Source organism: Nelumbo nucifera, chromosome 3 (assembly GCF_055504915.1).
Source record: "Nelumbo nucifera cultivar China Antique chromosome 3, China Antique-T2T, whole genome shotgun sequence".
Lineage (NCBI taxonomy): Eukaryota > Viridiplantae > Streptophyta > Magnoliopsida > Proteales > Nelumbonaceae > Nelumbo > Nelumbo nucifera.
In genome coordinates, this window is record NC_142651.1 from 40,945,732 (window position 1) to 40,969,936 (window position 24,205).

A 24,205-nucleotide genomic window follows, 5' to 3' on the forward strand; every position below is an offset into this window, starting at 1 on the left:
GAAAGGCTCCTTTTAACGATAGGAAATAAAGCCACGAGGCACTTGCTTGAAAGAATCTCAAGCTTCAAATGAAAACATATCTTGCGTGGCGGTGTTTTCCACCGAACGATGGTCCTTTCCTCCACCCATTGGTTGGGTACTGGCTACGCCCGTGGTTTGGATTGTGGAAGAAAGAAAAAGAAAGGCTCTGAGATCAAAACCTGAAGTCGAGCGGGAAATGATTATCAGAGCTTGGTTTGAAAACTTACGAGTAATAATTGTTGCTCTGGCTCTCATTCTCGTTCTTCCTCTCCATTATCATAATGGCGAGGACCAAGCATCTCTTTCGTAAGAAACGAAGGCAATCATCCCGTCTGTCATCTGGTTAGATCTTTCTCTCATTTTCTCTATTGATTGTTGCTTTCTCTCTGCGATGTTTTTTTTTTTTTTTTTTATTTTGCATGTGAAACCCTAATTCCTTGTTTTTTTACCCTCCTAACTTTAAATCGCAGCTGCAGGAGTAAGCCCCGCATCACCTGCGACTCCGGTACTTCTCTATCCTGTTTTAATCTCTCACGTATTTTTTCTTCTCATCCTAGAAGAATTGATTAGTGAATTTGATCTCTTTTTGGGGAAAAAAAGTACAGGCACCCGTGGAAAATGCTAGGAATAAGAAAGCCGACGCACCGGAAAGTGAGCGCGCCCTGTTTCCAACTTATATTTTTGTTTTTCAGTTAATGTTTCACTTGAAATGTGTTCGTGTGTTGTACTTTCTGGTTTAAACTGACGATGGTTCAGGTTCGACAAAGCGGCAGCAGCACAAGCCCCACCGCTACAGGCCAGGAACCGTGGCACTTCGGGAGATTCGACGTTATCAGAAGACTTGGACGCTGCTGATACCGGCTGCACCTTTCATTAGAACTGTGAGTTGTTTAGCTCGACTCAACTTTAATCGTTTTTATTTTTGACTTTTGAGGAAGGAATTGTTACTGAAAACTGAAAAGTTCATATTAGTTCGGACTATTATGACGCCAGCTAAATCTGGTTTCATGAAAATATAGAATATGCTGGATGTTCCGAGTTTTGAATATGTTCCGTAGAATTCTCAATTTCGCATACTGTTCATAGAGACTTGTATATTTTTCCATCTTCAGTTCTGTAGGAACAACTTCAGCTCTAGTCATTCTAGGGATTTCTTTGTGTTCTTGTAATCTTTGGAGAAAGCATCCAGTTTAGTGTTTACCATGGCCATGGTCACCATAACTGCAAAGTGCAAACACAAAATAAGGAAATTAATTTCTGATAGGAATTTGACAGCGGAATAGGAGATATAAGGGTGGTGAACTTAAAGCTTAATACAACATAAATATTTTTTGTGGAATTTTGGGATGGATCAGTTTGATCCGTTCTGGGAAGAAATTTAGGGTTGGAGAAGAAAGGGAACGTAACTACAGAGAAATTATCGAGAATGATGAGGAATGAAAAAACAGGGCTATTTAGGGATAAATGATTTAGGGGATGCTTGGTATCAATGGCATTTATTTGATAATTGTTTTGTACTATTTTGTCTTCAAAATCAGGACAAAATCTGCTTTAAACATTTTTCGACAGCTCAGTGCCACTGGGCTACACTAGATGCCATTAGGTGCCACTAGGGGTGTCAATTGGACTGGATTTGGTCCAATCTGGTCCAGTCCAATACGAGTCCATTACAAATGGACCTGGTCCAATCCAGTCCAATGAATATTTTGGACCGGTCCAGAGACTGTCCAATCTGTTCACGTTCTTGTTAATTTAGATTGGTTTCAACTCAAACCTGGTCCATTGACACTTATGTTCTTATCTTCTATCAATGGACCAGATATTGGATCAATCCAATATAAATTTTATATGGACGGACCAGGTCCAATCCAATATGTCATATTGGTCCGTCCACTCTGTCCAAATTGAATATGTCTTATTGGTCTGTCCAATCCGTCCAAATGGATTTTGATTTGGATGGAGTCCAACCCAAAACCGGTCCATTGATACCCCTAGGTCCCACATGTGTTGAACAGTAAAATATCGCCCCTGAAAATGAAAAACATTATTTTAGCGTTTTTTCAGGTAAATGGCTCTCACGTAAATCAAGAGAAACGTTTACTAAGAAACGGCTCAACCAAACAATAAATTTGGCATTTTTTTTTGTTAATCGTCTACATGGGCACTAAGCTGGTGTCATTGCTCACAAAAATGTCATCGGTACCAAAGACCATCCTACTAAGCCTCACCTTGGCGCCTTGAAAACTATGCCGGTACCTCCAAAAATCAAAGCCTTTTGTTGGAAGTGGTATGTTAGAAAGTCAACACTTTGGATAAGCTATAGAGAAGAAGGCAAAATTGATACGTCTCTCCTCATGCTTGTTGCCTTTGCTTGGGCTGTGGAGTGACAATTAGACATCTTTTACTATCTTGTCCTTTTGCTTCTTTTATGTGGAATTGGTTTTCTTCTCTGTTTGGTTGCAGGTGGACTCCTCCTATGGACGTGGCAACTCTTTTTGATCTGAATTATTTCACATTGCCAAAGAAAAGGGGCAAAATAATGTGGAGGGCAACAAGAGCTGCTATCCATTGGTCCTTATGGGAAGAGAGGAATAACAGGATATTCCAAGGAGTGGAAAGAACTAAGGGGCAAGGTATTGACTCCATAGCTGTTAGAGTTATACATTGGCTGAAAGCAACTGAACTATTTAAAAATTTCTCAGCTGAAGATATCCTAAGGGGATGGTCAGTAGTGGCTAACTCTTCAGCTGAACAAAGTGTGGTTCAGCCCCTTTGGACACCTGCAATACAACAAACCAATGAGTAAAATTGAATTTCGATGGGAGCTCATTGGGAAACCCGGGGCCTTGTGGAGTTGGAGGAGTTTTCAGAGATGGGGAGGGCAGGATGCTAGCACTTTATTCTGGCCCAATAGGCGTGGATGACTCCTTAAGGGCTAAAGTCTCGTCCCTACTTCAAGGCATGAGATTGGCTAAGCAATGGGGATATCAAAACCTTGAGGTAGAGGGAGACTCTAAAGTTCTAATAGGATGGTTGCAGACGAAAAGCTTGAGTGTATGGACCCTTAGACAACAGATGAGGGAAATACTTTGCCTAGCAAGGGAATTGGGTGTAATTTTAAAATGGGTAAGGAGATCAGCCAATGCTGTGGCTGACACTTTGGCGAAGCAGGGGACTCTTAGGGAAAGCTTATTTTGGGCTGTTTTAGATTTGAGATTTGTATGGGATCAACACTCAGATTTTGAGTGGTTGACACTATTGCTTTTAACTGTTATTTTCATGAAAGTGATAAAACTCTGATTAGATGTTCATATATATTTAGATCAGAAGAAAGAAAAGGAAAAGAGAGAGAGAAGGAGGAGAAAGAGAAGAAAAAGAAGGAGAAAAGTCACAGCCGAACTAGAGAGAAAAATCACAAAATCTCTAGTCAATAGAGCAATACATATATAATTAAACATAAAAGGACTGTACTACCCTTGTACAGCCGACTCTAACACTTCCCCTCAAGTTGGTGAGTATATGTCATATAGTCCCAGCTTATTACATATGTAGTCCACTCTTCCCCGATTCAACCCTTTGGTAAACAGATCTGCCCATTGATTTCCTGTGTTCACATATGTTGTACTTATCACTCCACTAAGCACCTTCTCATGTACAAAGTGGCAATCCACTTCTATGTGCTTCGTCCTTTCGTGAAACACTGGATTAGAGGAGATATAAACTGCAGCTTGGTTATCACAGTATAGCTTCAGAGGAGTGTCAATTGAGTACCCCATCTCCTCTAGTAGATGCTTCAACCACACCAGTTTGCATGCTGTGTGAGCCATAGCCCTATATTCAGCCTCTGCATTGCTTCTTGCTACCACTGTCAGCTTCTTACTCTTCCATGTCACTAAGTTCCCACCAAGAAAAGTAGTGGACCTTCTGTTAGATATGGACCCAACCCAATCAACACTTGTGTATCCCTCTATCTCAAGACTTCCTCCACTCTTATACAACAAACCATGACCTGGAGCACCCTTCAAATACCTTACAATCCTTAGGACTGCCTCCCAGTGTGGGATTTTCGGATTCTGCATAAATTGACTCACTACACTGACTGCAAATGAGATATCAGGTCGAGTGATGGTTAGGTAATTAAGCTTACCCACCAGCCTTTTGTACCTTCCCAGATCCTCAAACTCCTCACTTGTATCACTACCCAATCTAGCATTCAGTTCCGTAGGTGTTTCAGCTGGTCTGGCACCTAACAACCCTGTTTCCTCTAGCAAATCAAGAACATATTTCCTTTGGCACAGATTAATACCATTCTTGGACCTTGCAACCTCTATCCCTAGGAAGTATCTTAATTTGCCAAGATCCTTTGTCTGGAAGTGATCATGCAAGTAAGTCTTTAACCTGTCAATTCCTGGTCTGTCACTGCCTGTGATAACAATGTCATCTACATATACCACCAAGAGAATCTTCCGAGCATTTGATTCATAGCTGAATACGGAATGATCAATTTGACACTGTTTCATTCCAAACTTCTTCACCACTTCACTAAATCTTCCAAACCATGCACGGGGAGATTGTTCAAGTCCATAAATAGCCTTCTTAAGTCTATAGACCTTCTCATTCCCCTGAGCAACAAACCCTGGTGGTTGCTCCATGTACACCTCCTCAAGAAGATCAGCATGTAAAAAGGCATTCTTGATGTCAAGTTGAAACAAGGGCCAATCAAACATAGCAACAAGAGAAATTAGAACATGAACTGATCCAATTTTTGCAACCGGACACAAGGTGTTTGTGTAATCAATACCATACTGCTATGAATAACCTTTGGCAACTAACCGAGCTCTGATACCATGATAAAACTCAGATTAGATGTTCGTATGTGTTTAGATCAGAAGAAAGAGAAGGAAAAGAGAGAGAGAAGGAGAAGGAGAACTAGAAGAAAAAGGAGAAAAGTCACAGCCGAACTAGAGAGAAAAATCACAAAATCTCTAGTCGGCCCTTCTTTTATTTATACTCTTCTAAGATATACAAGGATTACCATTGTGCCCTCACTTAAGTGAGGGCCACATCAGCAGAGAAATACATATATAACTAAACATAAATGGACTGTACTACCCTTGTACAGCCGACTCTAACAGAAAGTTACCGTTTCTGATAAAAAAATCTGGAAAAAAAAGAAGCTAATAGCATATGACGAGCCTTTGAGACATTGGGTATTGAGGTGTAAGTTTCATATGCAAACATAATTCTCAAGGGGAATTAGGGTTTTCTCTTGCATTCATTTGTGTTAAAACTTTATGTTCAGACAAGTCCAGATAGATCTAAAAGTAAGCATTAGTACATCTCTATAAAATTTTAGTTGTTCTAATGTGTAGTTTCTTGTAACCTTGTAAGATGTAACTTTGATATTGTGTTATATGCTACTTGGTGCCAATCATCACTTGTACAATGTACATTTTAGGTGAAGGAGATTAGCAACTTCTATTCCCCAGAAGTAACTCGTTGGACGGCTGAAGCACTGGTAGCACTTCAGGAGGTATTAAAGTTAGGAGTACTTGTTTGAAATTTGTATATGGTGCTGCATGGTATTGGATGCATTAAGGCAGACATTTTTGCTTTGACATTCCTGCATGCTTATTTGTATTTCAGTGCATGCGTTTCTGTGCATCTCTTCCTATTTCTGTCCATAGTCTGTAACTGGTCAATTTTATTATGCTTTCTGGGTGGTTTGTGGATTTGAAGTTTAATTTCTAGCTAAGCATATTAATATTATTAATTGAAGATGCAACATTAAGTATTCCATCTGTCTCGGATTATTAGCAAACAGTAAAGATTTTGCTAGCATTTTAAAGGAAATACATCACCATAAGCTTTACCCCAACTATATGTTAAGACACAAATAAAGGGAATAGAGGGACAAGTGTACAAGAAAAGGCCACGTCAGCCTTTAAGTAATGTAACTGACAACCAACCACTAGAACAAACTAAATAAACAAATTGGACAAGTGGAGAGGCTGATATAACAGAATTGTAACGGAAGTGTTATAAATAAGGAAAGGAAGCCAGAAGAGGAGGCATTGATTTTGGGAATTCAGTCTCTCTCTCTCTCTCTCTCGTTCAGGATGCAGGCTTCCTCGAAAAGCCCCTGAGTTAGGCAGTTACCTAACAAGTTGGTATCAGAGCCAAGATGTCGAGCACAAGGTCGTCCGTGATGGAGAGTAGGGTCGACAACATGGAAGGAGAAATGCAAAGATTATCGGCTGACGCCAAAGAAATAAAAGAGAGAGCTTCGCGTCTTTGCTTGGGCGACTGGAACAAACACCACCAGTGCCGAACCAGGAAGGGTAGGAAGAACGCAGTGACACCAGTCATCGAAGCGGATCAAGAACGACAAGAATCGAGTTTCCCATCTTCGCAAGGGGGGATCCCACGTCCTGGCTTCTACAAACTGAAAGGTACTTCGATTACCACGATACGCCGGGACCAGATCGTGTTCCACTAGTTTCCGCACACCTGGAAGGAGAGGCGATCGTCTGGTACCAGTGGTACCGACGACGGCACCCAAGAGCTACATGGGTGGACTTCACCTTAACCATGAGATTTGGAGTCTTGGCTTTTGAAATCTATGATGAAAGCCTCGCTAAGCTATGACAGACCGGCTCCATCCAAGATTATCAGATGGCATTCGGAAGGTTAGCTGTGCGCGTGCAAGGGTGGCCAGAAAACGCACTGGTCGGCAGTTTTGTTGGTGGACTCAGGGAAGAATTGTGGCTGGAGGTTAAAGCCATGCAACCGACCACCGTTCTTGACACAGCAGCCTTAGCTCGACTCCATGAAGACAAATTGAATCGGGCAAGAAGGATTAATCGACCCTTGGGAGCTGCGGTCAGACTAGGTATATCGAATCCAGAACCGGGTATCTTGGGTAAACCGGAGTCCAGACCAGGAGTAGGAATCACAAGCAAGGAAGCCAACTCTGGTTTAGGTCCCGACTCAGCCAAGAGGTTAACCTGGGCTGAGATGCAAGCCCGATGAGAAAAGGGCCTTTGTTATGCATGTGGATACATATTTGGACCGGGCCATTGCTGTAAGATCCCGCAAGTATTCTTCCTTTAGCCCTAAACCGAAAACGTCGAGTAATCAGCAGACATTGACGAGCCAGTGGACAACCAAGAACGGGGGCAATGGACAAAGGAATATCTGGAAGTATCCCTGCAAGCCTTGACCGGTCTTGCCTCCTCTCAAACCATGAGAGTAATCGGACTAGTACAAGGGCGCCATGTGTCGGTTCTTGTAGACAGTGGCAGCACTCTCAATTTCATTACTCAAACATTGGTCAGACAAATAGGGATTCCGGTCCAACCATGTACAACATTCTGGGTGCACGTAGCTAATGGGAGCAATCTGGTGTGCTACAATACATGCACAGGATTAAAACTGAAGATACAAGGACACGAGTTAGAGGTAGATCTACATCCCTTGGAAATCAGTGGAGCAGATGTAGTTCTCGGATTCCAATGGTTAAGGCAACTAGGGCCGGTGATATGTGATTGGGTTCGTCTCACAATGGGCTTTCAAATGGGCAACTCACAGGTGCATATTCAAGGATAGATGTCCAAGGATCCAGGACCCATTAGTCTCGCCACCCTAAGAAAACAGGCAACAGACCCAACCCACATCATTTTAATGCAGATAGACTCCAACGGGAATGGCCCAATTCTAGCCCAAGGAAGTAACTCCAGCAGATCCGAAGAAGCCCACATACAACTATAGCAGTTACTTCAAAACTTTTCACTAATCTTCCAAGAGCCTAAGGAACTACCACCGAGACGTGCCCATGATCATTGCATTCCATTGCTGCCCGGAATGGCACCCACAAATGTAAGGCCCTATCGTTACCCCTATTTTCAGAAACTAGAGATTGAGAGACAAGTGCAAGATATGCTTGATAGAAAAATTATACAACCCAGCCAAAGCCCATTCTCCTCGCCGGTATTACTTGTGAAAAAGAAGGATGGGACATGGCGGTTTTGTATAGACTATAGGGCCCTGAACAACATTACTGTGAAGGATCGATTCCCCATACCGGTAATCGATGAACTACTAGATGAACTCGGTCGGGCCACAATATTCTCTAAACTAGACCTGAGATCGGGATATCATCAAATTCGGGTCCATGAGGGTGACATCCACAAGACCACCTTTCGTACACACATAGGGGCATTATGAGTTTTTGGTCATGCTGTTTGGGTTGACCAATGCGCCAGCTACGTTCCAAGCACTTATGAATGACATATTTCGACCCCATTTGCGCAAATTTATACTTTTTTTTTTATGATATACTTGTATATAGCACTACATGGGACGAACACCAAGTACATCTACAAATCACCTTGGAACTACTAAGGACTCGTAAACTCTTTGCAAAGGAGTCAAAGTGCACATTTGGACAAACTCAAGTACACTACTTAGGGCACGTAGTCGAAAACAGCACTATAGCAGCAGACCCGAAAAAGATCTCAAGCATGATAAATTAGCCCTGGCATCAAAATGTTAAGGAGTTACAGGGCTTCTTGGGTCTAACAGGGTACTACCAGCGATTCATCAGAGGGTACGAACTGATTGCTGCCCCCTTGACAAGTTTACTTAAGAAGAATGGTTTCTGCTGGACTAGGGATGCCCAACAGGCCTTCGAGACACTCAAAACAACTGTCTTGTCTCCACCGACGCTCGCACTTCCAGACTTCTCAAAGGACTTCATCATTGAATGTGATGCGTCAAGCCAAGGAGTAGGTACGGTTCTCATGCAAGAAGAAATGCCACTAGCGTTTTTCAGCAAAGCATTGATAGCACAAAAATGGGCCAAGTCAGTATATGAACGAGAACTGATAGCAATTGTTCTCGCAGTTCAGAGGTGGTGACCCTACCTTCTAGGGAGGAGGTTCATCATACGAACTGACCACCATAGCCTGAAATTTCTGTTGGAGCAATCCGTATTATCCTTGGAACAACAGCGATGGATAGCCAAATTACTCGGCTACGATTATGTCATTAAATACAAGGCAGGGCACACTAACAAGGTGGCAGATGCGCTGTCACGCCAACCACAACTATTTCCATTACTTCTCATGGGCCCAACGTGTTCCATCATGAGTCAGTTAAGGGAAGAAGCTGAAAGACACCCACAACTGAACAAACTGCATTCACAGGTCCAAGAGGACCCTACTAGCCACCCAGGGTACACAGTGGAGAATAACTTGCTGTTGTATAAACGTCGAATGGTGATACCACAGGATTCGGCCCATATTCAGCAGCTTCTTGAAGTGTTCCACTCATCACCAGCAAGAGGACACTCAGGGATTTTGCGCACTTACAAGAGACTAGCCACTTAATTCCACTATAAAGGCATGTGGAATTCGGTCCTAAAATTCATAGCCGAATGTGTCATTTGCCAGAAAAATAAGGCTGATACCCAGTCTCCAGCAGGTCTGCTACAACCACTCCCAATTCCTACACAAGTGTGGGCGGGTATATCCATGGACTTCATAACGGGGCTTCCCCTTTCCTATGGCAAGTCCGTCATTCTCGTAGTTGTTGATAGATTCACCAAATACTGCCATTTTCTCCCTCTTTCCGACCCCTTTACAGCTTCAGTGGTGGCTGAGATTTTTACTAAGGAGGTGGCACGACTGCATGGTACCCCTAACTCTATTGTCTCAGGCTGCGACCCAACTTTTATGAGTCGTTTCTGAGCAGAACTTTTTTGACTACAGGGAGTGAAACTCTTCAAATCTACCAGCTACCATCCTCAAACAGATGGGCAAACTGAGGTGGTCAATCGGAGTTTGGAAACCTATGTAAGGTGCTATGCAGGGGGATAGGCCACGTCAGTGGCTCAAGTGGCTTCATTGGGTGGAATGGTGGTACAATACCACGTGTCACAGTGCAATAGGAATGACTCCCTTCCGAGCTCTATATGGACGCGACCCACCTCCCCTACTCCCATATGAGAAAGGGTCTACATCAGTAGTAGCAGTGGAAGACCAACTCCTCTAGCGGGATAGGGTGTTACAAGATCTCAAATCCCACCTCCGTCGAGCCCAACAATGGATGGCCGACTCTTACAACAGAAAGCATAGGCTTGTCTAGCACCAGATTGGGGAGCAAGTCTTCCTTAAACTACAACCGTACAAGCAAGTTTCAGTAGCAGGCCACAGGTGGAACAAACTGAGCTCAAGGTACTTCGGCCCATTTCGGATTGTGGAACGCATTGGGTCTGTGGCATACAGGCTTGACCTTCCAGCAACATCAAAATTGCACCCTGTATTTCATGTATCTCTATTAAAGAAATGGCCAAAAACAGGAGCAATAACAACAACCACCCTCCCATCGTTCTCGGAAGATGGCCAAGTTCAAACTGAGCCCACCTAGCAATTTCAGGTGGACACGCAAAGGGAATCACATCGAACCAGAGGCATTGGTGGTATGGTCAGGTCTCCCACTTGAAGATGCAACTTGGGAACCTTACTTGGACTTACAAAATAGATTTCCACATCTTGACCTTGAGGGCAAGGTCGCTTTCAAGGGAGGAGGGACTGTTAAGACACAAATAAAGGGAATAGAGGGACAAGTGTACAAGAAAAGGCCACGTCAGCCTTTAAGTAATGTAACTGACAGCCAACCACTAGAACAAACTAAATAAACAAATTGGACAAGTGGAGAGGTTGATATAACAGAATTGTAACGGAAGTGTTATAAATAAGGAAAGGAAGCCAGAAGAGGCATTGATTTTGGGAATTCTCACTCTCTCTCTCTCTCTCTCGTTCAGGAGGCAGGCTTCCTCGAAAAGTTCCTGAGTTAGGCAGTTACCTAACTGCAACATTAAGTATTCCATCTGTCTCAGGTTATCAACAAACAGTAAAGATTTGTTGCTAGCATTTTAAAGGAAATACATCACCATAAGCATTACCCCAACTATATGTGCTTTATCATCAAGTCTCCTTTGCACTTAGTGTTTCTTTTTTCTTTACAAGTGATCATAACAAATATTCATCTTTTATTTTGATGAGTTTAACATGATAAACACATAACTTTTGATGATGAATATTTGCTAGGATCACTTGTAACTTAATCATGTCAAATTAGCCTGCTAACTGGGTGTCAGTGTCGTCACTTTTTTTTATTCCTTTCTGTACAGATTTGGGTCCAGAATTTTACATAATCATTTGAGGGCAATTTACTATATGCTGCAACTTTCAAAGCAAGTCCTGGTCAACCAGCCAGAGTGCCAAACTGTATGACCTAGGAACCAGGCCCCTAAACTCTTTGAACTGATCCACACCCCAACACGCACTGTACAAATTTAAATTGTATACTTGTCAGTTTGTCATTCTGGATGCCTGATTGGCTAGCGTAATCAGTTCCAGTCAGTTTTCTTGTCCAGCCAGCTTCGACCAGTTTGCTGCACAAACCAGGCTTAGCATGTTTGCAAATCCTATACGTATACATGATTATTGTCAGTCTTTTTTTTCTAGTTGAATTAAGTGAGATGGCTAAAAAACTTAATTCTTAAATATTAGAATATATTTTTGATAGTAGAGAAAGAAATTTCATTAAAAGAAGAAAGTGGTCAGAATACCAGTAATGATATTTCACCAAATACAACCAAAATACACTGACCAAAAGCAAAAGCCCAAAAAACAAAATAAAAATGTCACACATTTCTCATTTCAGACTCTAATGTAACCCACAGATTTGATTGAAGATCTCTTTTGTTGGTATCTTTAAATTCTGGATGGCAAACAATCCATTCTGCCACCATAGATCAAATATCTGCCACTACTTTTCTCTTTGGTCTATATTTATCTTTAATATGTGTAGAGAAAACTGATGTGGGCCCCATGGCTGTGGTCCCCACCCTGTTTGTAGGACAGCATGTGCAACTATTATTAGTCATGTCAGTGTTAGTTGTTAGTTAGCTTGTTATTTCAGTGTGTTATTTATTTCAGTCTTTTATTTGTTTTTCTTGCCATGTAAGTATTAAGGGCAGTCTTGTCTTTTCCCCTATGTAACATAACCTATAAATATTAAGAGAGTGGTGGCGGCAGATGGATTGAATCTGTTCCTCCTTTCAAACCTTTGTGTACTTCTGGTTCTTCTCCTCTTTTTCCTCCTACTTTTCTTCTACCTTTCCTAAATCTGAAATCTGTTAGGATTCAAGGCTGATTGTAGTCTTGATCGACTACTTGGTATCAGAGCCAAGATTAGGGCTTCTCATGTGAGTTTGATCCAGCCGACCACATGAGAATTGCCTAGGGCTGGAAGAATAGAGAAAAAGCTTTCTTCAGCTGATTTTTGGAGGTTATCTACAGCAGCAGTCCAAAGATTGGATCGAATCTTTGATAACCAGGAAGAATCAGAGGAAGAGAAAAGGATCAAGATCAGTCCTTGATCAGTACTAAGGTGGCGATCAGAATTTCAGAGGATTTCTGTTCAAGATCAGTTTATTTCAGGCAACGTTGGAAGGTGGCGATCAGAATTCTCTGGGTAAGTCTTATTTTTGTTTCTCTTGAGATTGCTATCAGTCAAGATAGGTTGGACCTATCTAGGAGGAGCGACCGAACTCGTATTTTCTTGGAAAGTGTTCGTTTTAGGGTTTTCTCTCAGAGGTGATCTGTTTTTAGGGTTTGACATTAACTCTACAGCAAGACCTAACTGTTGGGCCGAACTCTCCTATTTTCTTGGAAAGTGCTCGTTTTAGGGTTTGCTCTCAAAACCCTAATTATGTTTCAGCAGTACAGATTGCTCTCTAAGTTGGTTTCAAATTTGTTTCTTGGCTTCGAGTTTTTTGGGGGTGAAGGGGATGAGAGATCCATCCCATGGACGCCCAAAGATTGCGGAATAAGGGGCGAATTTCAAAAATTTTTTTCTCCCTTCAACTGGGAATCACATTCCCTATTTAGAAAATCATATTTTCAAGGATCATTTTTGAACTTTAAACTGAATCAGATCTGACCCAAAAGGAGTAGGTGAGAATTATACTTGATACGGAGAAGTAGAATCTCCCAATGAAGGTGTTCACGCCCAAGGAAGGAACCAAAGACTGCTCCCACTGAAGATGGCGTAGTGCAGGTGGAGCAGAATCAGCAGTGTTCTTCTCCAAGAACTCTGTCCTTCGCAAGGATCAGCAAGGTGGTACGTGAGCACAACTTCCTTTCAATCCTTTCCCAAAGAACTGATGTCAAGATCCGATCTTGACTTCTCCCACAACTGGAGATCGAACTGGCAAACAGGGCAGCAAGAACAGGGAGGCGGCAAAGGGTATTCGCAGGGAGCAGAATTCTCTTCTTGATTTTTGGTACTAGAGAAAATCTGATGTCTGTGTATATCTAAAAGCTGTCGCCCCCTTCTTCTTTTGTAATCTTAAAGGGATCAGTCCTAATCAGATTAGGAGTTGCTAATCCAAATCATATTTGGGTTAGAAGTCCCTTTAAGTGATAAGGGATTCCTTATCTTATTTGTAGTTCAGATCAGCCATCTCCTAATCTAATTAGGAGGTTTCCAGATCAAAATCTCATTTAGATCTTGGATTCTCAAAGTGGATAGGGTCTAAGCCCAATCCTATTAGCTGATCCACTTCAGAATTCGCTCCTTTATTAACTAAATAAACAGCCCAGTTCGAAGTGGGCTTTAGGTCCATTAAGCTTATGTGCTCACTTAACCCTCTTAACTGCTGCCCAGTTGGGCTTCCTTGTATGGCGTGGGACCCAAGCATTGATCTACACATCAGCCACATGGGTTCAGCCCAGCCTTTGTTACAAGGCCTGGCCGAATACACTGTTAAAGACAGTGCACCCCCTGAAACTCATCAAATGGGCTCTACGGGCCCAACACTTACCCTAAGAGGTCCCTGGGCCAAACCACCTTGTAACACCCAGGGACTGTGGGTAGATGCAAGATTAGCCCATCAGGTATTATCCTCAATGGTCTTACACTTAACCTCTCAGCCCATAATGATCATACACTGCCCGACAAGAGAGGACCTCTCCCTCGGCTGCAAGGAACAGTGTTGCACTCCCCACTCATATGGATCCCGGGAATTAAAACCTTCTTGCAAACATTTTAGAAACCATAATGTATATACTTTTATATCTTATATAAAATATATTTTGCAAAACAAATCTCAACGGTTGAAATCGGCTGCCAGTAGTCTTGGTTTCCATCAGTGAGAGTGCATCCCTGATCATTACCTTTGTCCGACAAAGGGGCTGATCCTGTCACTATGATCACCCACTCAGATGAATTCTCGGACTGTCCCAACATACCCAGGTTTTGACCCCCACTAAGGATCTCACTGATTGGTACATCAAAGATAGCCCAATCCGACACCTAATATAGCATCATAATCGAGTCTAGGGGTCGGGTGTAACTTTCCAATTTTGCCCATCAATCTCCAAGGTCTAGGGCAATACTGGAAATCTGGTCCAGTTCAAAGATTCAATTAATCCTACACTGTATGTGCCTAGGGTCTCACCCTGGCAGCTGAGACGGGCCACCCCAACCGACTTGGTGGCACCACAGTGTCAGCCTTGTCAGGATAGGTCTCCCCAGACCGACCCACTGGCTGTGAACATTCTAAACTAACACGAGTCTCATTAAGTGTCCAGTTTAAGGGTATTACACAGAAACATACCAAGGGAACATGAATCAAATATGTATCTTTATTCATTTGTTCCCTTCGCTTTTTTCTATTTCTTTGTACAAAAAAGAGGTGGTCTCAAAGTTTGTCTCACCTCTGGGGACACCCTTAGATCCTACTTGGGATTTTGGGTTTCGTAGAGGACTTAGGGATGCTGAAATTGAGTCTCTTTCTTTGTTGCTTGGGTGTCTCAGTCAGGTTTGTTTGGATCCCTCCAAGCCAGATAAGAGGGTTTGGACTCCTAGACCCAATGGAACCTTCACTTGTGCTTCTTTTTTCAAGTCCATCTCTCAACTTCCTACCCACCATCCCTTTCCGTCAAAAGAAATTTGGTGTAAGCCAGTCCCCCCAAAAATTATGGCTTTTTGTTGGGAAGTTTTCCATGGGAAAGTAAACACTTTAGACAACCTACAAAAGAGAAGACCTTTTCTCTGTATTTCTCCTAATTGGTGTATCCTTTGTAGAGCTCACGGTAAAGAATTGTTACCATTTATTAGTATCTTGTCCCTTTTCTGCAGACCTTTGGGCTTGGCTACTTTCGTTGTTTGGGGGTAGTTGGAGTCTACCAGCAGAAGTTCACATGCTCTTCAACCATTCTACCTTTTATTGGCCTACAAAAATAGGGAGAATTATGTGGAAATGTGCTCGTGCTGCCTTGACTTGGATTCTTTGGGAGGAAAGGAATCTCATAATTTTTCAAGATAAGGAAAGGAACAACCAAGATTTGAAAGACTGTGTGTTAAACAGGGCAATACATTGGCTGAAAACCTTGGAAATCTTTCATCAATTCTCCTTTAATGACATTTGGAGAAATTGGTCAGCAGTAGCAAGGTGTTCATCTTTAAAGGCCAAATCAATTACAAGCTGGTCTCCTCCACCCGAAGGCTCAATTAAGTTCAACTTTGACGGAAGCAGCATGGGTAATCCAGGATTATCCGAAGTGGGGGGTGCTTTGAGAAATGAGAAGGGAGAGATTTTGTTGCTCTACTCAGGTCCTTTGGGAATTGGGAATTCCATCAGGGCAGAACTTTTAGCTGCTGTACAAGGGGTCCAATTTGCAAACCAGTTGGGGGTACAACATCTAATAATCGAGGGGGATTCCAAAGTGGTGGTGGGTTGGTTAAAAAATTCTGAAGAGGCTATGTGGCGATACAAGAATGAAATGAAGAAATTTAGTTGGTTGACAAGGAATATGTTGGTCACTGTACAGTGGGTGGGGAGATTAGCAAATACCTTGTCAGATGTGTTAGCTAAGCAAGGGGTAGATAGGGAAGAATTATTTTGGGCTTAGTTGTGATTCTTGTTTTTCTTTCCTAGTTTACTTGTAAGTTTCAAGGAGGGGTTGCAGCTCGTGCCTCTCGTTGGGATGTTGTATGAACTCACTCTAATTTGCTTATGAATCAATAAACTTATTATTATTCATCAAAAAAACCATAGCTAACAATGGCTATAAGAGATCAAATGGTGTATTATGTTATATCTTGAACTTTGATCTAGAGGACAAATCTGAAGAGGAGAAGGAAGATGAAGAGGTAATCCAGTAACTATTGATAAAGTAAAAAAGAAAGAAGAGAGTGGATTTGGACAAGATAGTGGAAACCGGAGCCCAAGTAAGCAAGATTTTAGGGTTGTTATTTATAGGAGTGGAAGAATTTGTGATGAAAATGTTATGGGAATTGGAAAAGAGATATCCATTGAATGAAGAAAGATCTAAAGGGAAGACCTGAATGGTGAAAATTGTTAGGGTCATTGTGGGATTTAACTCTTAGGGGGGGTTACTGGGTTTTGAAGTGCTTCTGGGTATTGGTAGTGAGTTTTGTTTTTGTTTTTTGTTAACTTTGGGGAAGGAAGTTCTGTATTTAAATGGGGTTTAAGGGTCTTGGTGATGTTCTGTCTTGGTTTCTGAATTTTTTGGGGTGATATCTTGTATTCTTGTCACCTTATTGTACTTTTTTCTTCTTTATTAATAAATTTCTCTTTTTTATTTATTACCAAAAAAGATCTATTGGTTGCAAGTATATAATATGCGAAGCTTTTTTTTAGTGATTATTATTTGGGCATACTTATAGAGATATATTTGATGTGCCATATTCTTATGTGTGAACTTTAATTTGTTGTCTATTGACCAAGAAAAAAGAACTTCAAATTTTTTTTTTGATAGGAAACGACAACTTTCATTAGAGAATTGAAAAGATACAGGCTTACCACCCACAAAATGGATGGAAAAAGGAAATCAAAAACTTACAAATAGGCCCAAAACAAAGCCTCCCTAGTAACTCCTTGCTTAGCTAAAGTGTCAGCCATTCCATTTGCTGACCTTCTTACCCATTTAAAATGCACCCCAATCTCCCTTGCTAAGCTAATAATCTCTCTTAGAGGCTGGTCAAACCTTGAAGTAAGGCCATTACTTTTGCCCTTAATGAATCTCCCACCCCAATTGAGCCCGAGTAAAGGGCCAAGACTTTTCCTTCCTCGTTTCTGTACACACCCCCAACTCTCGACTGACCCGGATTACCCAAGGAGCTCTCATCAAAGTTTAGCTTCACCCTGAACTGAGGCAGTGATACCCAACATTCTTGTACCACAGGGGAGGAAGGCGAGGATACAGCTATAGCACTCCAATTTCTAATTAAATCTGCTGATGAGAAGTCCTTGAAGAGATGATGTACTTTCAGCCAGTGCATAACCTTGATGGTGACAACCTCCACAAGTGCTTCCTTGGATTTTTCTTGCCCTAGGAAGATCCTATTGTTTTCTCTCTTCCCAAATTGACCATAGGATGGCTGCTCTTGTTATTCTCCACATTACCCTGCCCCTTTTCCTTGGTTGTAGGAAGAAGCTAGAGTCAAAAAGGTTCAGCATACCCGAGGGGGGGTTCCATCTGTAACCAAACAAAGTAGAGAACCTATCCAACAAATAATAAGCAAAAGGACAAGAAATCAAAAGATGAGTCGCTGTCTCACCATTTCTTAAGCAAAGGTAACAGACATGTGGGGAAAGGCTTCAGTCTGGCCTTTTTCTTTGAAGTACACCAATAGTATTGATCTTTTGAAGAGCCACTTTCCAACAAAAAGCCCTAACTTTTGGTGGCACAGGAGAATACCAGAGTTCTTTAGCAGGAAAAGAGAAAGACACAAAAGGAAAAAAGAACTTTAATTTGCTGTCTTGAGTGAAGTCTATGTTCTGTGACACGAAATGTACGTTTTAATAGCATTACATTAAATCATAAAATCATCCACAAACTCCATGTTTCTATCATTCCTGGATTGCTTTATTACTTAGATCTGCAAAAAACATTTTTATTTTGTTATGGATCTTCAGAATTGTATATTTGAACTTACTGGGTTGACTCATTTTTAGGCAGCTGAAGATTACTTGGTCCATTTGTTTGAAGATGCAATGCTTTGTGCAATTCATGCAAAACGCGTTACTCTGAGTAAGTTAAATGTTCTCAAAAACTGGGGTGGTTCTCTTTTTAGATGATCAGTAACTTGGGAAAATATGAAGGTTATATTGTAAATTATATATAATATATACACTAAATAAACTGAACCAAAAAGTGTGTCACAGTGTCTCTGCATACCAAAAAAAGGGTTTATTTAGTTTGGTTATTGTACATGTTAATTACCTAAATAAACGTCATTGCATATTATTATCTAAGGTTGTTATGTGGCCTTGAAGGTTATACTGTAAACTATATATAATATATATCCTAAATAAACTGAACCAAAAAGTGTGTCATAGTGTGTCTCTGCATACAAAAAACAAAGATTTATTTAGTTAGGATACTGTACATTTTATTGTTGTATTACCTAAATTACCATTATTGCATATTATTATCTAAGGTTGTTATGTGGCCATCAAGTTGTTAGTAAGTATGCATGCATGTCTGTTGCTCATTTAGAACCAAACCAATTTTGTGCAGGGATCATCATTAGTAATAATGATATTTATTTGAACCCTTTTCACTGTGCTTGTCATGCATGTGTTACAAATGAGAAAAATGTACTTCTTGTATTGTCATCAGCACTGTAATTGTATGCAGTCCGAAACTTGACATGTATTTCTTAGGGTCCGTTTGGTTCACAGACAGGATTGGAATTGGAATCCCTGGGAATCGGAATTAGAATTATCTATTCCTGATGCCTGTTTGGGTCAGTTGGGAATTAGAGTCTGATTCCAATTATTGCTGTTTGGTTCTTTTCAAGTTGGAATTGGAATCAACTGAAAATTTTCAATTTTGTATTAGTCTATTTATTATTTTCTTATAACTTTATTAATATTTTATGAATATATAATTATTCTTTTATTAGTACTTTGTTATTATTATTTTATTAATACTTAATAATTAGTATCTTAGTATTTATTATTATTTATGAATAATTCATTAATATATTATTATTTTCTTAGTACTTTATTAATATTCTATTATTTTAACATTAGTTTATTATCATTTAATAATTATTACATTAGTATTTTATTATTAGTTTATTAATATCTTTGCTTTTTATTATTAATTTATTAATATATTATTATAGTACTAATATTTTTGTTAATAGTTTGTTATTATTACTATTTTACTAATATTTTATTGTTTTATTTATATTAGGGTTTGGAGGGTTTTTTTGTCATGAGTTCTTTAGTCTCTGTTTGATTTTCTAGAAAGAGGTGGGAAAGATGGAATATTCCTAAAATATTCCACTTTCCCATGTTTGTTTTGTGAGACACACGAAAGTGGGATGGGAAAATAGGGGGACGTACTTTCTCAAAAACTGGGATTTGGGGTCGCACAAAAACAGTGCTACCCCGGTGAGAAAATAAAGGGAAAGAGTATCGGGCTTGCTTGCCAAAAGAGTTTGTTGTCTGTCTTCTCCACCTCCTATGCCCAATAGCAACATCCAAGCTTCCGGTGACATTTTCAGATAGATGGTTGTCTCCACGTCCTATGCTGCAATCACAGTGGGCCTGGCTGCCATGGTTTCCAACAACCAATGCCAACTCTCTCTCTCTCTTCAGCGTTTGGTTTCCTTCTACCATTTTACTTCGATCAAGATATAACCTATTTTTTCTTGAAAAAACAGAGCTCTTTTCTTCTCTTCAACTCTCCATCTCTTACTCTTATGTTATCTCCCCTGTCTACTACATGGATATTACTGTTCTCCTAATACAATGATTTCCACCAAATGTTTCTAAACACCACTATCGTTCCTTCGATTAAAATTGTGATTTTCATAAATTATTTCCTAACGCACTCAACTCATTCTGATAATTAATTATTTTCAGAATTTATCCAACTATAGAACAAATAGATGCCCTTCAACTGTAACAGATACAATGTTCAAAGCCCAGAAACCAACAAACGAATCCCAACTTTGGCAAGCCAGTAGTGTTGAAGCCCAGCTTTAATTCTCCTCTAAACCTGAAAAATTGCAATCACCCACCATATGTTCGACCAAATTCCCTGTCAAATACCTTCGCTTGGAACAGTCTCATCCAAGCCCGTGTCACCAGTCATGATCCCTATCATCTAATTTGGAGCCTATGGGCACTTGAAATCACTACAGGAAGAAAAAGAATTTATGAATCATGATACTATAGGACAAAGTGGGTTAAAGTGCCTTCTCACAATTGTCATTTCATGGATAGCAATGGTCTGTTGTTATGTGAAAAATTATGGATTCAATGAGTTTGAAATTTTTTAGAGGGACAATTGATTTTTTGGAGCTAAATAGTTTTATTTTCAACTCTGATTTATGTCATGTTTTCTCTCAATAATTTTCTCATAAACCAAATGATGGAAAATGAAAACTTCACACTTTCTCATCCCATCCCACCCAAATCATCCCACAAACCAAACAGAGCCTTACTTCTTGAAAGACTCTGGAATGGGAATCCCATTCCCTAGAAGGGGCTAGGGGGGAGCCTGGAATGGCCATTCCCCCATATGGGGGAACCCCATTCTGCCAAGAATGGGAATCAGAGCCTCATTCCAACTAAACAAACGGCTGGAATCAGGATGAATCTGATTCCAGGCACCTATTCCAGCAAACCAAAAGGACCCTTAATTCTTACCTTGGAAGGATGTGATTTGTGATTTACTGCTTTCTGTTAACATTTTCTGTGTGTTTTGGGGGTGGAGCAGGTCAGACTAGGGATGCAACTTGGGTCTGATTGGGTTGGACTGTTGGGAATTTGTTAAATTTCCAATGGGCCTGAACCCTAACCTGAAACCAATGCAGTTAAAATTCTTCAAGTCAGGCAACCAACTTGCCGCCCTAGATCAGACAAGATGAAACAGGGCTAATGTATCTAAGAACCTGGATGGCAAGAGTCTTTTCTCCCCTTCAGCCTCTCAAACCCAAAGATATAATGTATCTAGAACCTGGATGGCTAGAGTCTCAAGTTTGTTGGGATGCCTTCCCCTTAGCAAACCACTGGGTGATACTTGACGCTCGTCAAATACCAAATGGTTTGTATCCCCTGATAAACACCAATTACAGTTCAGCCTAATAGTTCCTAGGTCAGAAGGGTGCCAATGTGACATGGATGATCAATTTCCAATGCTAATAGGCCTGTGTGGACCACAAGAAACCAAAACTTCAAAAAGCCTGTCCATGAGAATGTCTCTGGGCAGGGCAGCAATACTGTATGAAGGCCACCCTAACGATGCTTAATAACTTTTCTTTTTTCCTTTTGTTTTTGGTGATAGATTAAGTTTGTCACGAACCATCCTAGAAATCTCTGTCCAAAACTCCTCAAAAGCATCGCTTCTTTTCTGGAAAAGGACATTTCTGTGGAGTATTTTTCCTCTTCCCTAAAGGTATGAAGGTCCAACTCGTCATGTGCTCTGACAGATTGCTGTAAAGAATCCTATGCACTCTGAAGAATCTGAAGAAAGAGTCATAATCCTATGACATCGCGCGAAAATTGTGAGTGAAAAAATGATTCACTGTCTTTCCACTAGACATGACAAGCATGTAGAGAAAGCTTCCAAGTTTTATCTTTCATTTGAAGCTTACACCAGCTATTTTTGTAGGCAACCTCCTAGGCAAAATCTCTTGATTCATGAGGTGCTGAGAATTTTTTAAATAACCTTAGGAGGGAAATAATCATAACCCTTTATGTTACTGCACACCCTACATTGCAGTTTTGATGTAAAAAGAACTGTGTCCTAGATCCAATTCCTATTAATGTGGTCTAATTAAGACAGGAAAATGAGGTTCAAGGATCCAATTGCCCAAGGGTGAAGTTCACCTCTCTTATTGTTCTAATTACTGTTTCTTCCTGCCACAAATCTCTGATTTTCTTATGCATTTCTCTTTCTTAAATCTTCTCTAGGTCTTTTCTTATTTAATAGATGATTGATAATGATTTATTCCACTAGCTTATTTAATAGCTGATGGATCCTTGTTCTGGTTTTGTCTTTTTAGTATGCAGTTTTGGCTTCAGTTGGGGGCTGGCTTGTTCGTTGCTTTTAGTCTGGTTTGGTTTTACTCATTTGAGTTGTGGTTCAGAAGTTTGTTTTGGTTGGGTTGTTGTGGTTGAATGGGGGTGTTTTTTTTATAGAACCGGAGGGTGCTACAGGGTAGCATGTCCCCCAAAATCAGAAAAGACAATGAGAGAAAGGGGCAAAGGAAGACAAGAAATGTCCACAACCGTGCCGTTGAATGCTTCCTTAGCAAGCAAGTCTGCCACCTGTAGGACTACCCTTCTTTGGTCAGAGTTTTGGTTCATCATCATCATCATCCATGCCTTATCCCAACTATATGGGGTTGGCTACATAAATCCTGTTTTGCCAATCTATTCTGTTTAAAGCCATATCCACTGTTAAATTATTAGTCCTTAAATCATTTCTTACTACTTCTACCCATGTCCTTTTTGGTCTACCTCGAGCTCTTGTAGCCCCTTTAGTGTGTAACCACTTCTAACTGGCACAAACCAGAACCTTATTGCCTGTTGGCTTGAATTCCTACAAACTATAGGTTCCATGAGTGCCTTACAATCCTTGACATGATAATCTAAGCTAGTATTTGCATCTTTTTATCTTGTAGGCACTCTATTTATATTGGGCATTGTTCTTTCTTTTTACCTTTTCTAACATTTTTTTTATTTTTTTCCTGCTGCTGCTCTAGTGCAAAAAGATTGGGCGCTTGCTCGACGGCTTGGAGGCAAAGGGCAGCTTCGATGAGAGGGGGTGCAGCACTTGCTGACACAGCGACTGTGGAAATCAATTCTTTAAGAACTGGCTGTAATTATTGTTTTATGGTTAAAGGATTTTATGTTAGCATGTACTATACAAAATCAGCAGTTGGCAAACATTCCAAAAGTCATGTTACTGGTTAAATAGCAAATCATGAAGTCTGGAGATTCTTTGGAAGAGCTGTGACTGATCCTTTCTTTTTCCCCTCATAATGTACCATCTTCAGAAAGTTCATGTTAGGATATCTTCAGTTCAATCAGTGGATGTCCAATATTTCACTTTCACTGCCAATTAATTGGGCTCCTGGAGTAGCCATTTACTTTTTTTTTCTCGCAGTCATACTGAGTTACTGACAACATCAAGCAATTCTAAATTCTAACATTTACAGGCTTACAGCCGACAAATATGCACTTATATGCAGGTTAATTGGCAATTTGGCATACAAAGTCCTATCAGTGGACTGTGGACATACCTTTCTGGTTATCCTAGTCTGGGATATGGTATGCATTTAGATTTTCCTTTTTAACTCTTTACCTGCGCAGCTGGAATGTGGGTGGTCTTGTGCAATACGCAGGTCAAACCAAGTTTGCGTACTCTGCTTTTTTCTCTCGGGCTGAATGCATGACTCACAAAGTCACAATCACTTTAGCAAAATGATTGCCCATCCCCCAAACCCATAATCTCCCATAGGATCGTTTATTTGGGTAAAATCTCAATTGAATAAATCAAAATTTTCAATGAAAAAGACTAAATAATCAAAACTAATTTTTTTGGTTATTTTTGTTAAAACCAAATTTCATCACTATAAATATTTTAATATATATTATAGATATTATATATTATATGTAATGAATTATATATTTTAATGTATAATATAATACAATATAATATATATTATACCAAGGTTCAAAATATTGATACGCCCGATACATTGATAGAGGTGTATTGGGCAGTATCGATAGCTTTATTTTTTGTCATTTTTTCTTCAAATCCAGTTCAGAGGGGCCGGTTTAAGGTCCAATACCAGTTTGGTATTTTGGATTTCAAATTGGATTCAAATTTAGTTAGTTGGGTATGACTATGATATGAAAAATATATGATATCTAAAAAACTTCTGATCAGTCAACTGGAATCATAAGCTGGTAGTCAATTAGGTGTTATTTATCAAAATTCATGGGTGGGTTTTGATTGGTCAAAACTCTTCTCATACCATATTTTTTCCACATCATAGATTTTCCCTAGTTTGATTCCTTTCTATTTAAGTAAAGAAAAAATTATAAATTAAATAT

The 24,205-nt window shown here is 40.3% G+C and overlaps 1 protein-coding gene across 2 annotated transcripts; it reads left to right on the top strand.

The window, feature by feature from the left end:
• Nucleotides 1-169: 169 nt before the first annotated feature.
• On the top strand, nt 170-23,093 carry LOC104603975 (histone H3-like centromeric protein CENH3). Of its 2 annotated transcripts, XM_010268168.3 has the most exons (7): nt 170-363; nt 492-526; nt 627-672; nt 778-902; nt 5,480-5,554; nt 18,077-18,152; nt 22,849-23,093. In XM_010268168.3, exons 1-7 carry the CDS (start codon nt 303-305, stop codon nt 22,902-22,904), a joined length of 474 nt encoding a protein of 157 aa, XP_010266470.1. In that variant the 5' UTR covers nt 170-302; the 3' UTR covers nt 22,905-23,093. The 2 variants fall into 2 exon arrangements, with proteins under 2 accessions (XP_010266470.1, XP_010266471.1); XM_010268169.3 differs by lacking the exon at nt 5,480-5,554.
• The last annotated feature ends 1,112 nt before the right edge of the window (nt 23,094-24,205 follow it).